The sequence below is a fragment of the Sus scrofa genome, chromosome 15, assembly GCF_000003025.6.
Source record: "Sus scrofa isolate TJ Tabasco breed Duroc chromosome 15, Sscrofa11.1, whole genome shotgun sequence".
In the NCBI taxonomy this organism is placed as follows: domain Eukaryota; kingdom Metazoa; phylum Chordata; class Mammalia; order Artiodactyla; family Suidae; genus Sus; species Sus scrofa.
Window position 1 is genome coordinate 47,075,160 of NC_010457.5, and position 13,730 is coordinate 47,088,889.

Below are 13,730 nucleotides of genomic sequence, written 5' to 3' on the forward strand. Positions count from 1 at the left end.
AATTTCTCTTTCTGATCTTTCATTGTTAGTGTATAGAAATGCCATCAATTTCTTTGTATTAATTTTGAATCCTGTGACTGCCAAATTCATGGATGAGCTCTAACAGTTTTCTGGTAGTGTCTTTAGGATTCTCTAGGTATGGTATCATGTCATCTGCAAATAGGGATAGTTTACTTCTTCCTTTCCAATTTGGATTCCTTTTATTTCTTTTACTTCTCTGATTACTGTGGCTAGGTTGTCCAAAACTATGTTGAAGAGTAGTGGTGAGAGCGGACATCCTTGTCTTGTTCCTAATCTCAGTGGGAATTCTTTCAGCTTTTCACCATTGAGAATGATGTTCGCTGTGGGTTTGTCATATATGGCCTTTATTATGTTGAAGTAGGTTCCGTCTATGCCCACTTTCTGAAGGGTTTTTATCAGAAATGGGTGTTGGATTTTGTCAAAGGCTTTTTCCTGTGTCTATTGAGAGGATCATGTGGTTTTTATTCTTCAGTTTGTTAATGTGGTGTATCACACTGATGAATTTGCAGATGTTAAAGAACCCTTGCATCCCTGAGATAAATCCCACTTGATCATGATGTACAATCCTTTTCATGTATTGTTGGATGCGGTTTGCTAGTATTTTGTTGAGGACTTTTGCATCGATGTTCATCAGTGAAATTGGCCTGTAGTTTTCTTTTATTTTTGTGGTATCTTTGTCTGGTTTTGGTATCAGTGTGATGGTGGCCTCATAGTATGACTTTGGGAGTGTCCCTTCCTCTGCAATTTTTTGAAATAGTTTCAGAAGGAGAGGTGTTAACTCTTCTCTAAATGTTTGATAGAATTTGCCTGTGAAGCCATCTGGTCCTGGACTTTTGTTTGTTGGAAGTTTTTAATCACAGTTTCAATTTCAGTACTTGTGATTGGTCCATTCATCTTTCCTATTTCATCTTGGTTTAGTCTTGGAAGATTGTTCTTTTCTAAGAATTTGTCCATTTCTTCTAGGTTTTCTGTTTTATTGGCATCTAGTTGCACATAGTAGTCTCTTCTGATCCTTCACATTTCTGTGATGTCTGTTATTACTTCTCCTTTTTCATTTCTAATTTTTTTCTATTTGAGTCCTCTCTCTTTTTTTCTTGGTATGTCTGGCTAAGGGTTTATCAATTTTGTTGATCTTCTCAAAGAACCAGCTTTTCGCTTCATTGATCTTTTCTATCGTTTTCTTTGTTTCTATTTCCTTGATTTCTGCTCTGACCTTTATGATTTCTTTCCTTCTACTAACTTCAGGTCTTGTCTGTTCTTCTCTCTTGAGCTGCTTTAGATGTAAAGTTAGGTCATGTATTTGAGCTTTTTTTGTTTCCTGAGGTGGGCTTGTATTGCTATAAACTTTCCTCTTAGAATGGCTTTTGTTGCATCCCATAGGTTTTGGAGTGTCGTATCTTTGTTGTCATTTGCTGCTAGGTATTTTTTAATTTCCTCTTCCATTTCATCAGTGATTGACTGGTTGTGAAGTGGATCTCTTGAAGACAGCATATATATGGGTCTTGTTTTTGTATCCATTCAGCCAGTCTATGTCTTTTGGTTGGGGCGTTTAGTCCATTCACATTTAAGGTAATTATTGATATGTATGTTCTTGTTGCCATTTTATTAATTGCTTTGGATTTGTTTTTGCTGGTCTTTTTTCTTTCCTCCTTCTCTTGTTCTTTTCTGCCTAGAGAAGTTCCTTTAGTATTTGTTATAAGGCTGGTTTAGTGTTGCTGAATTCTCTCAGCTTTTGCTTATCCGTGAAGGTTTTGCTTTCTCCTTCAAATCTGAACAAGAGCCTTGCTGGGTCAAGTAATCTTGGTTGGAGGTTTTTTCCTTTCATCACGTTAAGTATATCATGCCATTCCCTTCTGGCCTGCAGAGTTTCTGCTGAAAAATCTGCTGATAACCTTATTGGGGTTCCCTTGTATGTGATTTGTTTCTTTTCCCTAGCTGCTTTCAAGATTTTCTCTTTGTCTTTAATTTTGATCAGTTTGATTAATATGTGTCTTGGTATATTCCTCCTTGGGTTTATTTTATATGGTACTCGTTGTGCTTCCTGGATTTGAGTGATTCCTTCCCCAAGTTTTTGGCTATTATCTCTTGGAATATTTTTTCTGTCCCCTTCTCTCTCTCTTCTCCTTCTGGCACCCCTATAATATGGATGTTGATGCGTTTAACCTTATCCCAGAGTTCTCTTAGACTCTCTTCATTTCTTTTCGATCTTTTTCTCTTTTCTGTTCCACATCCATAATTTCCAATAATCTGTCCTCTGCTTCACTTATTCGTTCTTCTGCTCCTGTATTTTGCTGTTAGCTGCTTCTAGTGAATTTTTTATTTCAGTTATTGTATTTTGCATCTCTTCTTGTTTAAGTTTTATATCTTGTATCTCTTTGGTCAGTGTTTCCTGCAAGTTATCCATCTTTGCCTCCAGTTTATTTCCAATGTCTTGCATCATTTTCAGCAACAACAGTCTAAAGTCTTTTTCCTGGAGGCTGAGAATCTCCTCATGGCTTAGCTGATTTTCTGGGGTTTTTCCTTTCTCCCTCATCTGAGTTATAGTCCTCTGTCTTTTCATTTTTATAGGTTTTTGGTGTGGTGACCTTTTCACAGATAATAAATTCAGAGCCTCTCTTACTTCTGGTGTCTGCCCCCCTTGTGGCTGAAGTCAGTATGGGGGCTTGCTGTAGGCTTCCTGATAGGAGGGGCTGATGCCTGCCCACTGGTAGGTGGAGCTTATTCTAATCCCTCTGGTGGGTGGGGCTTAGTTTCTGTATGGGATTATAGGTGGCTGTGTGCTGAGGGTCTTTAGGTAGCCTGTTTATTGAGGGGCGGGGCTTTGATCCCACCTGGATTGTTGTTTGCCCTGGGGCTTCTCAATGCTGATTGACGGGTGCAGCCAGATTTTCCCAAAATGGCCACCTCCAGAGAAAGGCAGCTACTGAATATTCCCGAGATCTTTGCTTCTAATGTCCTTCCCTCACAACAAGCCACATTCACCCCTGTTTTCCCAGGATGTCCTCCAAGAATTGCAGTCAGATTTGACCCAGATTCCTATGGAGACTTTGCCTTGCCCTGAGACCCAATGCATGTGAAAATCTGTGTGCGCCTTTTAAGAATTGGGTCTCTGTTTCCCCCAGTCCCATGGAGCTCCTGTCACAAGCCCCATTGGCCTTCAATGCCAAATGCTCCAGGGGCTCTTTCTCCCAGTGCCAGATCCCCACACGTGAGGGTTTGATGTGGGTCTCAGAACTCTCACTCCTGTAGGTGAGTCTCTGTGAACCAGTTACTTTCCAGTCTGTGGAGCTTCCCACGCAGGAGTTATGGGGTTGTTTATATCATGAAATCGCCCCTCCTACCTCTTGATGTGTCCTCCTCTTTTTCTTCTGGAGTAGGATATTTTTTTTAAGGTTTCCGGTCCACTTGGGTGAAGAATGCTGTCTTTAGTTGTGAATTTTGTTGTTTTTAGGGGAGAAGTTGAGCTCCAGTCCATGTATTCATGGTATTTTGCAGGCGCATTCTTATACCCATATATTTCTGTAGAATAAATTTTCAGAATTTATTGAAAATACTAGATATAAAGATGTGCATATTTTTGTAGGTTTTATGACATGCACCATAAAATTATCTTCCAGGAAGAGTAAACATTTACCCCACTTAGGTCAATTCTAAAAATCGTCTATGTTTGGGTGGCCTAAATATATTCACCCTTCTGGAAACAATATCGTTAACTTATTTCTTCAAACTGCAGCCTCTCAATTAGGGTCTATGTGACCCAGGCAGGCTTGACCATTGAGAAAACACACACATCCTGCTGTCTGGAATGACCTGACCAGAGCCAAAGTCTTTCAACCTCTAGACATAAGATTCATTTTTTTTTCCCTCTGATTAGACTTCAATTATGTTAGAATGCAGAGGCCTGAGTTTCTGGCCTCATCTTGCCATTGTGTGGAGCTTGAGGGAAAAGACAACACTTTACAATAAAGCAAATGTATGAAGACAATTAAATTGTGTCTGATAGGATCAGCTTAGCATGAAGTCCAATTATTCCAGACGCAGCATAAGTTCTCTGGCTTTTGAACCAATATACTTCATCTGTACTTGAGTCACTTTGAACTAGTTTTTTGTTTGTTTGTTTTGTCATTTTCAACTAAAATCAGTATATCAACATTGGTTAATTGAAAACTTTTGTTAATCTGTTGAGTAATATGGCATGTAGTTGTTTTACCTTGCCTGTATTTATAATTCTTACTATTTTTCAGAGACTTACTAGTTGCTTCTCTTTCTTCTTTTTTTATTTTCTTTTCTTTTTTTTTGGCTCTTTAGGGCTGCACCTGCAGCACATGGAGGTTCCCAGGCTGGGGGTCAAATCGGAGTTACAGCTGCCAGCCTACACCACAGCCACAGCAATGCCAGATCTGAGCCAGGTCTGCAACCTACACAACAGCTCAACCCACTGAGCAAGGCCAGGGATCAAACCTGCAACCTCTGCATCTTAGGCAGATTCGTTTCTGCTGCACCACGATGGGAACTCCAGTTGCTTGTATTTCTTTTGCAAATGACTTTTTCATATCCTTAGCCCAATTTTTAAAAATTAAAATGCTTTTCTTCTTATTGATCATTTAAATTTTTTTTTTAACAAGACTGAATAACCTACCCAAAGTCCTTGGACACAGGGGCTAGTGTGACATAATATAACATAATATTTTATGTTTTAACTTATATAACAGTGCTTTACATACACTCTAAAATATACAAACAAGCCTGTCATTTTTGTCATCATTACCACCATGGTCACAGTCATTATTACCAACTTATGAGGATAAGCAAGACCACTTATTAGAACTTTCTTTCTACTACACTCCAAAGTTGGAATATTTCTAGTTACCCCCTTTCATCAGCAGAGCCACGTGGCAGTTCACAGAGGCTCAACTGCAGAATGGGAACTCCTAGGCTAGCACCAGCCATTGTTTGGGATGGGGGAGGATGGCTGCTTGATAATTATGAATCAGCCAAAAGCACCCATTGTCTAAAACACAGGCCACTTTGCAGTAGAGACTGTCACTGGATGAACTGCTCAGTGTTTTGTGTGAGTATATGAAATCCAGGCTTGTACACTTGGCAGCTTGTATTCCCAGAAGCTTCTACCCGAAGAGATCTCTGCTTTTTCTAAATATAAACTTCACCCATGGCTTAATCATCCTGGCATCATCTTTGAGGAGAAAAGATCTTGCTGGGTTGGATACCATAATAGGGAGAGCTCAGGGCCAGAATTCCCAGAGGGATGGGATGGGGCAGAGGAATGTTTATCTTCAGGGCTTAATGAAATGCATGTGTCTGGAGTTCCCCTTATGGCTCAGCGGGTTAAGATCCAACTACTATCCATGAAGATGCGGGTTCAATCCCTGGTCTTGCTCAGTGGATTAAGGATCTGGCATTGCCAAGAGCTGTGGTGTAGGTTGGAGATGTGGCTTGGATCTTGCGTTGCTGTGGCTGTGGTATAGGCCAGCAGCCATAGCTCCCATTCAACCCCTACTCTGGGAGTTTCCATATGCTATGGGTGTGGCCCTAAAAAGAAAGGAAAAAAAAAAAGAAAAGGAAAGAAAAGAAATGCATGTGTCTAAACTGCCCATTCTGCTGATGTAAAAAATAGGTATTACTAAAGTTGAGGTGTGCTTACTGCCGTAGGGAATGGACAAGGTTGTCCTTGGAATATGCTGTGGTTAATGGACTGTTGACCAACAAAAGTGAATGTTCTTCCTGAGTTGGAAAGTCTTATTAGGCAGACTTTGACACCAGTCTTGAGCAATGCTAAACAGCAAAGAGTTCAAAAAATATTTTCAGTTTGGCATATGTGTGCACCTGCCCAAACTATCGAAAAATAGAGCTTGCAGATGTCGAGCAAATATTGCCTCATTTGAACTCATTCCTAAAGTAATAAATATTTAATAACTGCTAGATTGCTTGAGTTAAACTGAGATGAGGAACAGCATTTAACCTTGCACACAAGAAAAGAGAACAAGTTTGGGAGTCAGAAGATTTAGGTTTATGTCCCAAGACATTCATTAGCTCTGTGGTGTTCTTGGGCAAACCTGTACTGCTCTGAGACTCACTTACTTAACCTCTTTCTTTAGTAAAAGGGGGAGGGATGCTTATGATAAAACCTGTCTCTAGCTTTGCTTACAGAGCTGTTATGAGACTCTACTGTGGAAGTTTGTCCTGCAGGTGTTTTGAAAGAGAGATCATACATTGTTACTTTTAATAAATGATATTTTTATAGAATATTAGAAGGCAGGGAGAAACCAAGATAAGCCTACATTTGTGAGTGGAATAATTTTTGTACAAATTGTTGTATGGTTAATAAAAATCAACTGAGTTTTTAATATAGAAGTACCCATAAAATAACTTCGACATCATACATAATACTATAATATGTTTCATTCCTTTTTTTATTATTCAATGAATTTATTACATTTATAGTTATACAATAATCATCACAATCCAGTTTTACAGGATTTCCATCCCACGACCCCAGTGCGTCCCCCCACCCCCTGAAATGTCTCCTTAAAAGTTTTTCAAAGTCTATGAGTCAGTATCTGTTCTGCAAAGAAGTTCATTGTGTCCTTTTTTCAGATTCCACATGTCAGTGAAAGCATTTGACGTTGGTGTCTCATTGTCTGACTCACTTCTGTAATTATTCATGTCATAAAGGTCTTTGGATATTCCATGTACAAAGTCAGAAGGTTCAGAGCATAGATACATTTCTGTTAAAATTATTATTTGCCTTTGTTCCAAATTGATGTCTCTCTTCTTTTAAATGATTCTATCACAGGATGCTTGCCTCAACTACATAAAAATACCTTCTTCCGAGGTGGGGATGTATCTGCCATGTACACCCCTAGTGCCCGACACTGCCAGATGATGTGCACCTTCCATCCTAGATGTTTGCTGTTTAGTTTTCTTCCTGCAGATTCAACTAGTGTCACAGACAAAAGGTAAAAGTTGAAGTTTCACTGCTGGAGAAGCCAGTCACTTTTCAAAATTGAATAAGTTGTGTGCAAAAAGGTAACATACAGCAGGGTTAAGTTTCTAAGTGGGGTTCAAGGACCATCAGAATCACCTGGAATAGTTCTAATCTAAGCAGATTCTTAGGCTCAGGCCCAGACCTACTGAACAAAAGTCTCTTGAGCCTGGAAATATGCATTTTAAACAATTGTTACATTCACTTACCATAGTAGAAGGTAGTCTCTTCATTTATTTAGTTATTTAGTTAGTTAGTTAGTTGCGCCTGTGGCATGCAGAAATTCCAAGGCCAGGGATCAAACCTGAGCCACAGTGATGACAATGCTGAATCCTTAACCTCTAGGCCACCAGGGAACTCCTGAAGGTAGTCTTTTTCTATCCAAAAACTCAAAGAAAACACTTGAAAAATTATTGGGTTAGGTGTTATGTCAAGAAAGTGTCTAAAATAGGTGAATATTTCACCTGAACAAGAGAGATACTTGCTATCTGACCCCCGGCCACATGTCTGGATAGCATGATATATATATATATATAGCATATATATATATAAACTGGAAATTTGGAAAACTAAGAGCATTTGAAAAATAATGGGTAATTAAAAGTCTTATTTGGTCATAAAATGGTCTAAGTACAAACATAGTTTTACTATATATTTTTTTCTTTTTAGGGCTGCACCTGTGGCATACGAAGTTCCCAGGCTAGGGGTCGAATTGGAGCTGCAGCTGCCAACTTACGCCACAGGCATGATGACACCAAATCTGAGCCGAATCTGCAAACTATGCCACAGCTTGCAGCAACACCAGATTCTTAACCCACTGATCCAGGCCAAGGATCAAACCTGCATCCTCATCAGATACAAGTCAGGGTCTCAACTAACTGAGCCATAACAGGAACTCAGATTTTCTTAAAATTTGATCAATATCCAGAATAAATATTTATTCTGTGTTCCCATTTCCATAATTTTTTATTTTATTTTTACTCTATTTGAATAAAAATAAAGCTTGTATAGACAACCCAGACTGTATGTGAGAGGCAGCAAATTTTCACAGAAAGTTAAGTGCTAGAATCCTTATGAATAATGAAATCACATTAAGGTCGATATTAAAGACAGAAGACTCCATTAGGTGCAGAACACCGTATATAGATGCAATTCTCACAATTGATTCAATTTCTTAAGTAAATGAAAATATGTATAAAAATAATCACAAAGTGGGAACATAATTCCGCCAAGGTTTAGAAGCACAGAAAACAATTACCTCTTTACTATGATTGACTTTCTGTACTTTAAAGTGTGAATATAAAGGAAAACATTGCTGAAGTTATGTATTACAAAAACCCTTAGATATTTTGGAATCGCCTCTAAGAATGTTCTTTTCAGCAGGTGTCAGGGAAGCTGCATTATCATCCTTATTCCAGGCTATACTTATGAGTGTATAAAGATGCCAGACCTTTCTTCAATATGTGTTTATTATTCTACTTCCTAAGTGAAGCTGCTTTTAAAAACAGGTTTGGTTGCTTCTTGAAAGACAGTGTTACAGGAATGCTGCCAAGAGTGTTGCGGAAAAATGCAATTTCTGGACATTCCTTGAAGCAATGTGGCCATCAAATTAGGGGTAAGGTATAGATTTCTGAACTAACTCTGAATGGTTAATGGGTTACCTTCGAACAGCTTCTGCTCAAACTCTGTACTGCCATGGGTTTTTGGAAGGGAGGGCTCAGACAGATAACAGATGTGGCATCAGAGTCGGGAACCATCCCCTTGGCTGTAGCAATCATCTCATGTGTAAGGGGCCCTTATGATTTATGAGGTTGGCACAGATGTACAGAAAGTGGATACATACCCAAACAAGAGGAAAGAGAACACAGGGCATCTCTCTCCCTGTTTCCCTGGAGGGTTGTTTGTATACCAGCGGATCTCTGTGTTTCTCAACCAGAGATGTTTTGTCTTTCCACAATGGGGCATTGGCAGTGTCTAGGGACATTTTGGTGGTCACAATTTGGGAGGATCCTATTAGTATTTAATTGATCGAAGTAGAGATGCTGCTAAACACGATACAGGGATAGAGAAACCTCCATGACAAAGATTTTCTAGTTCCAAATGTTAATAGTGCTGAAGTTAAGAAACCACTTTAGGCCCCCAATCTGAAAGACTGGACTCCATAAATCTTATTAAGAATAACACATATTAGAAAAATTGTGAAGACAAGGAGCCCAGGAACTTTCTTTCTGACGCTTCTATTTCCCACCCTATCCTAGTAAATTTAGGGCAAATGAACTATTTCTCTAACATGACAAATGTGAAAGTGGAAAGTACTGAAAAGATTCTCTCAGCTGATGGATTGGCAGAACCTTAAAATAACCATACTGGGGCTATACATCATTGCTATTTTTACCTTTACTATATACAGGTCATTTTGTAGATTTTCATTTCAGATGTTTTTAAAATTTTTCATCCTTTCCCTGTCATAGTGATCCCACTGCCTCAGTGCATGCATGTGTGCACACGTGTGCACACACATGGGTTATACACATGCTTTGTGCCTGCAGTTTGTGTAGTAACCAGCCCTAAGCTCTAAATATGGGAGCCTGGCTTAGTCAATACATAGTTTAACTGAGGAAGATCCTATTTTATAAGATCAAATTGATATCATACCATTTAGTGTGAATTCTTCAATTAAGCATTAATTTTTATGATAGCATAGTAAAATTTAAAGAAAAAATAATACTGTGCCTTTCCCATTGCTCCTTGTTTGTTGTTTCTTTCCCCAGACATAGTCTATTCACAGAGCTTTATTTAGTGTTTCCTTCTGATTCTCCTCAGATAACAAAAGGTGAAATTAAAGTGAAGAATTGCTCCCAGGCACATAAAGTTTCTAAACTCAGGACCAATTTTAGCTTAAGACATTTAGAGGTAGGTTTATGGCTTTCAATTAACCATTAAGAAAAGTTTTAGTTTTTAAATATTCCATCCCAATTCTTAGCTTGTTTCCTTTCTCACATGCAGCATAATTAGAAAGAGACTCTGTTTCTATAACCTTTAGATCCCTGTCATTATTATTACTGTCCTGTTTATCTTCATTGTTCATTGATAATTCCGGCGTGAACTATTACTTGTATTGCTGTACAGACCTTGCAGTTTTGGAAGTAAACTAACCCCTTTTCCATGCTAGTGCTCTAAAACATATTTGGATGTAATTATTTCAAGCAGAGTTGATAATTTAGTGATAGACTAAAAATTCTAAATCCCCTAATTAATAGAGCCATTGCCCCCAATTAAATGTTATTCTTCAAAACTACCCAGCCAAAATGATGATTTATTTCTAGAAGGTAAACTGACTGAATTTGCTTCTTGTTTCATTTATACAGCTTGCCACCGTGATATTTATAAAGGAATTGATATGAGAGGAGTCAATTTCAACGTGTCTAAGGTGAAAAGCGTTGAAGAATGCCAGAAAAGGTGCACCAACAGCATCCACTGCCTTTTTTTCACATATGCCACGCAAGCATTCAACAATGCAGAGTACCGGTGAGTAACATTTATCGTGTTTGTTTTTTCTGATAGTGTTTTTAGGATTTAATTTTACTCTTCATAACATTTTTTTTTCAGCTGAAAACCAGACAGGGTTTTTAGATCTAACCATTCATCTTATTTATTTAATCAATTTTGGTGTCATTTTTCCCTGAAGAGAATAATTTCCATTTGGTCTGCAGAGAGGCTGTGCTTGAGGAATGGGAGTTCAATGGGATAATGTCTTGTAGAAGAATGTCTCCCACTACATCCTTTCCTTGAACTTCCCTCTGCAGAGGGGGAAGATGTCTATTTGATTAAGAACCCACTCCAGCTTACTCACTGCCAAGATTCTCGTTCTCATTGCTTTATTTATATTCCACTGACCATGAGTCATTTCAACTGGAAATGGACTTCTGCATGCACCCCGAAGTTTAAGAAGCAAAGTAATTTCTGTTTCTCACACCTAGGAACAACTGCCTATTAAAGCACAGTCCAGGAGGAACACCTACTAGTATAAAGGTGCTGGCTAACGTGGAATCTGGATTTTCACTGAAGCCCTGTGCAGACTCGGAAATTGGTAATCGTAAAGTTCCTATTTCATTATGTGACTGTAATAAGCAGAATACCCCCCCCCCACACACACATACCCAAAGACAACCACATCCTAATCCCTGGAACCAGTGCATATACCTTACAAGGCATAGGGGCTTTATTAACAATGTGATTACAGTGAAGACATTGAGATGGGAGATTATCCTGGATATGTGGATGGATCCAATGTAGTCACAGGAAAAGGGAACAGAAGGATCAGGGTCAGAGAGAGAGATCTGAAGAGGTTACACTACTGGCTTTGAAGATGGAGGAAGGGTCCATAAACCAAGAAATGCAGGGGGCCTCTAGAATCTGGAAAAGGTAAGGAAATAGGTTATCCTCCAGAGCTTCTGGAAGGAACAAAGCCTAGCTGGCATCTTGATTTTAGCCTAGTAAGACCCATTTCAGACTTCTGGATGTCTGATCTCCAGAACTGCGAGAAAATAAATTGGTGTTGTCTCAAGCCACTAAGTTTGTGATAATGTGTTGCAACAGCCACAGGAAACCAGTGTAGTGACCTTGTAGAGAAAACTATAAGGTCATTTCTTGATGGTGTCCATTATCTAGTGAAATGATTCTAGCATAATGAATCAATGAAACTCTGTAATTTCAGACAAAGAGGTAATTTTAATGGAATTATCCAGAAAATTTGCTCTGACATTCTATCTTATTTAGGATATCAGCATATTCATGATAAGAGGATGTTGAAACCAAATTACCAATAGCCACTTTTACACAGTATCAAGTGCCAGCCCTGTACCAAGCCCTGTACAGGAAGCTGGGCTAGGACCCCTCCTTGGAAGACTGGGAAGTTGGCAACAATGCATCTCTTTTCCTCCTTGTTCCCTTATTACCCCAACACCCCTTTTCCATGGTGTAGTGTGTTCTAGATCTATTGGTTCAAATTAGCTGATTATTTAATTTTTTAATATTCAGATTTGGTTATTTATAAAATATAATTTCAATCTTTCTTGATTGATAATCTTTATTTAGCAAGGCACTATTTTCAGACTTTTTTTCAGTTCTTTAGATATAGTTTCCTTCAGTTCTTGGATCATATTTAAAATAGCTGACATAAATTTTGGTTTACTAAATTCCATGTTTGCACTTTCTTAGCAATGGTTTATAGTGCCTTTTTATTCTGCGTATGGACCATATTTTCTTGTTTTTTTAATATGTCTTATAATTTTTGCAAAAAAATTATCATTATTTTTTTAAATGGAAGTTCTGGGGTCAGAGACTGAATCTGAGCTGCTGCCGTCCAATTCTTAACCCACTGTGCCATGGTGGGAACTCCAGATCTTTTATTTTATTTTATTTTATATATATTTTTTGCTTTTAAGGGCTGCACCCACAGCATATGGAAGTTGCCAGGCTAAGGGGTGAATCAGAGCTGTAGCTGCCAGCCTACACCACAGCCACAGCCATAGCAATGTGGGATCTGAGTTGCATCTGCCACCTGTACCATAGCTCATGGCAACACCAGATCCTTAACCTACTAAGCGAGGCCAGGAATCAGACCCTCATCCTTGCGGATACTTGTTGGATTTGTTTCTGCTGAGCCACAAGGGAAACTTAGAGACCTTCTAAATAATAGCATGTGACAACTCTGGTAATCAAATTCCCTCCTTCCCCAGAGTTTGTTGTGGTACTATTTTGTATTGTTGTTGCTGTTTTGCTGGCGATTCTCCTGAACTAATTTTGTCAAGTGTTTAGTTTTTATTGTCTATTACCACTGATGTCTCTGCTTGGTTTTTTAGCTGTTAGCTAATGACGGGACAGAAGTTTCCTTCAGTACCTGGAACCAGAGAGTTTCCCAGCCCAGGACAAGGGGCTTTTTGTGAGAGTTAGGCATGTCTTCACTGCTCTGGCAGGGACTTTACACTTTTGCCTGGGCTTTGCTTTCTGCTGACACGGAGCTCATAGAGGTCAATGTCAGGCTGTGGTGAGGGCCCAGGGCTCTCTCAGGTCTTTTATGAGCATTTGCACAGCGCTGGCTGACCACATAATCAGCGCTGTACGTTGCACATGGCCTTCTAGAGTCCCAGGAATATGTCAGAGATTTTCAAACTCTCGCTGGTTTTCCTTTTAAGATGTTTTAGGAGTTCTCTTGTCACACAGTGGGTTAAGGATCTGGCATTGTTTTGGTAGCAGCTTGGGTTGCTGCTGTGGTGTGGATTTGATCCCTAGCCTGGGAACGGCAACCAAAAAAAAAAAAAAGATTTTTTATTGGCTTGTTCTTTGTCCTTTTGTCCCAGAGTTTACTGCTGTCTTAGGCAGCTACAATGTTATATAATTGCCACAGTTCTTCTTCTTCTTCTTTTTTTTTAATGTGTTTGTTTTTGACAAACATTTCCAAGGAAAAAGCTGTTAAGACTGAGAAAGCTCTGCATCAGGTCAAACGAACTCAATCCTTCTGAGTGGGGTTTTCCTGAGAACTTCTAGATAGATCAAGAAATGGCAATATCCAGGGACCAAGCTTTGGAGCAGCTCCAACTCTCTTCTGCCCCCTCCAGGGACTGATAGACCATTGGTTTTCACTGTGATTTTGTGGGTATTTTCAAGGTTTCCATGGAGCTGAGGAGAGTGGAAAGGAATAGGA

General features: G+C 39.1%; 1 protein-coding gene across 1 annotated transcript in view; it reads left to right on the plus strand.

Annotated features, from left to right (window-relative positions):
• Nucleotides 1-13,730, plus strand: part of KLKB1 (kallikrein B1) — a 28,692-nt gene that overhangs the window by 3,579 nt on the left and 11,383 nt on the right. Inside the window, 4 exon segments of the mRNA NM_214074.1 lie at nucleotides 6,836-6,998; nucleotides 8,533-8,639; nucleotides 10,393-10,552; nucleotides 11,005-11,114. Coding sequence (NP_999239.1) covers nucleotides 6,836-6,998; nucleotides 8,533-8,639; nucleotides 10,393-10,552; nucleotides 11,005-11,114 — 540 coding nt within the window.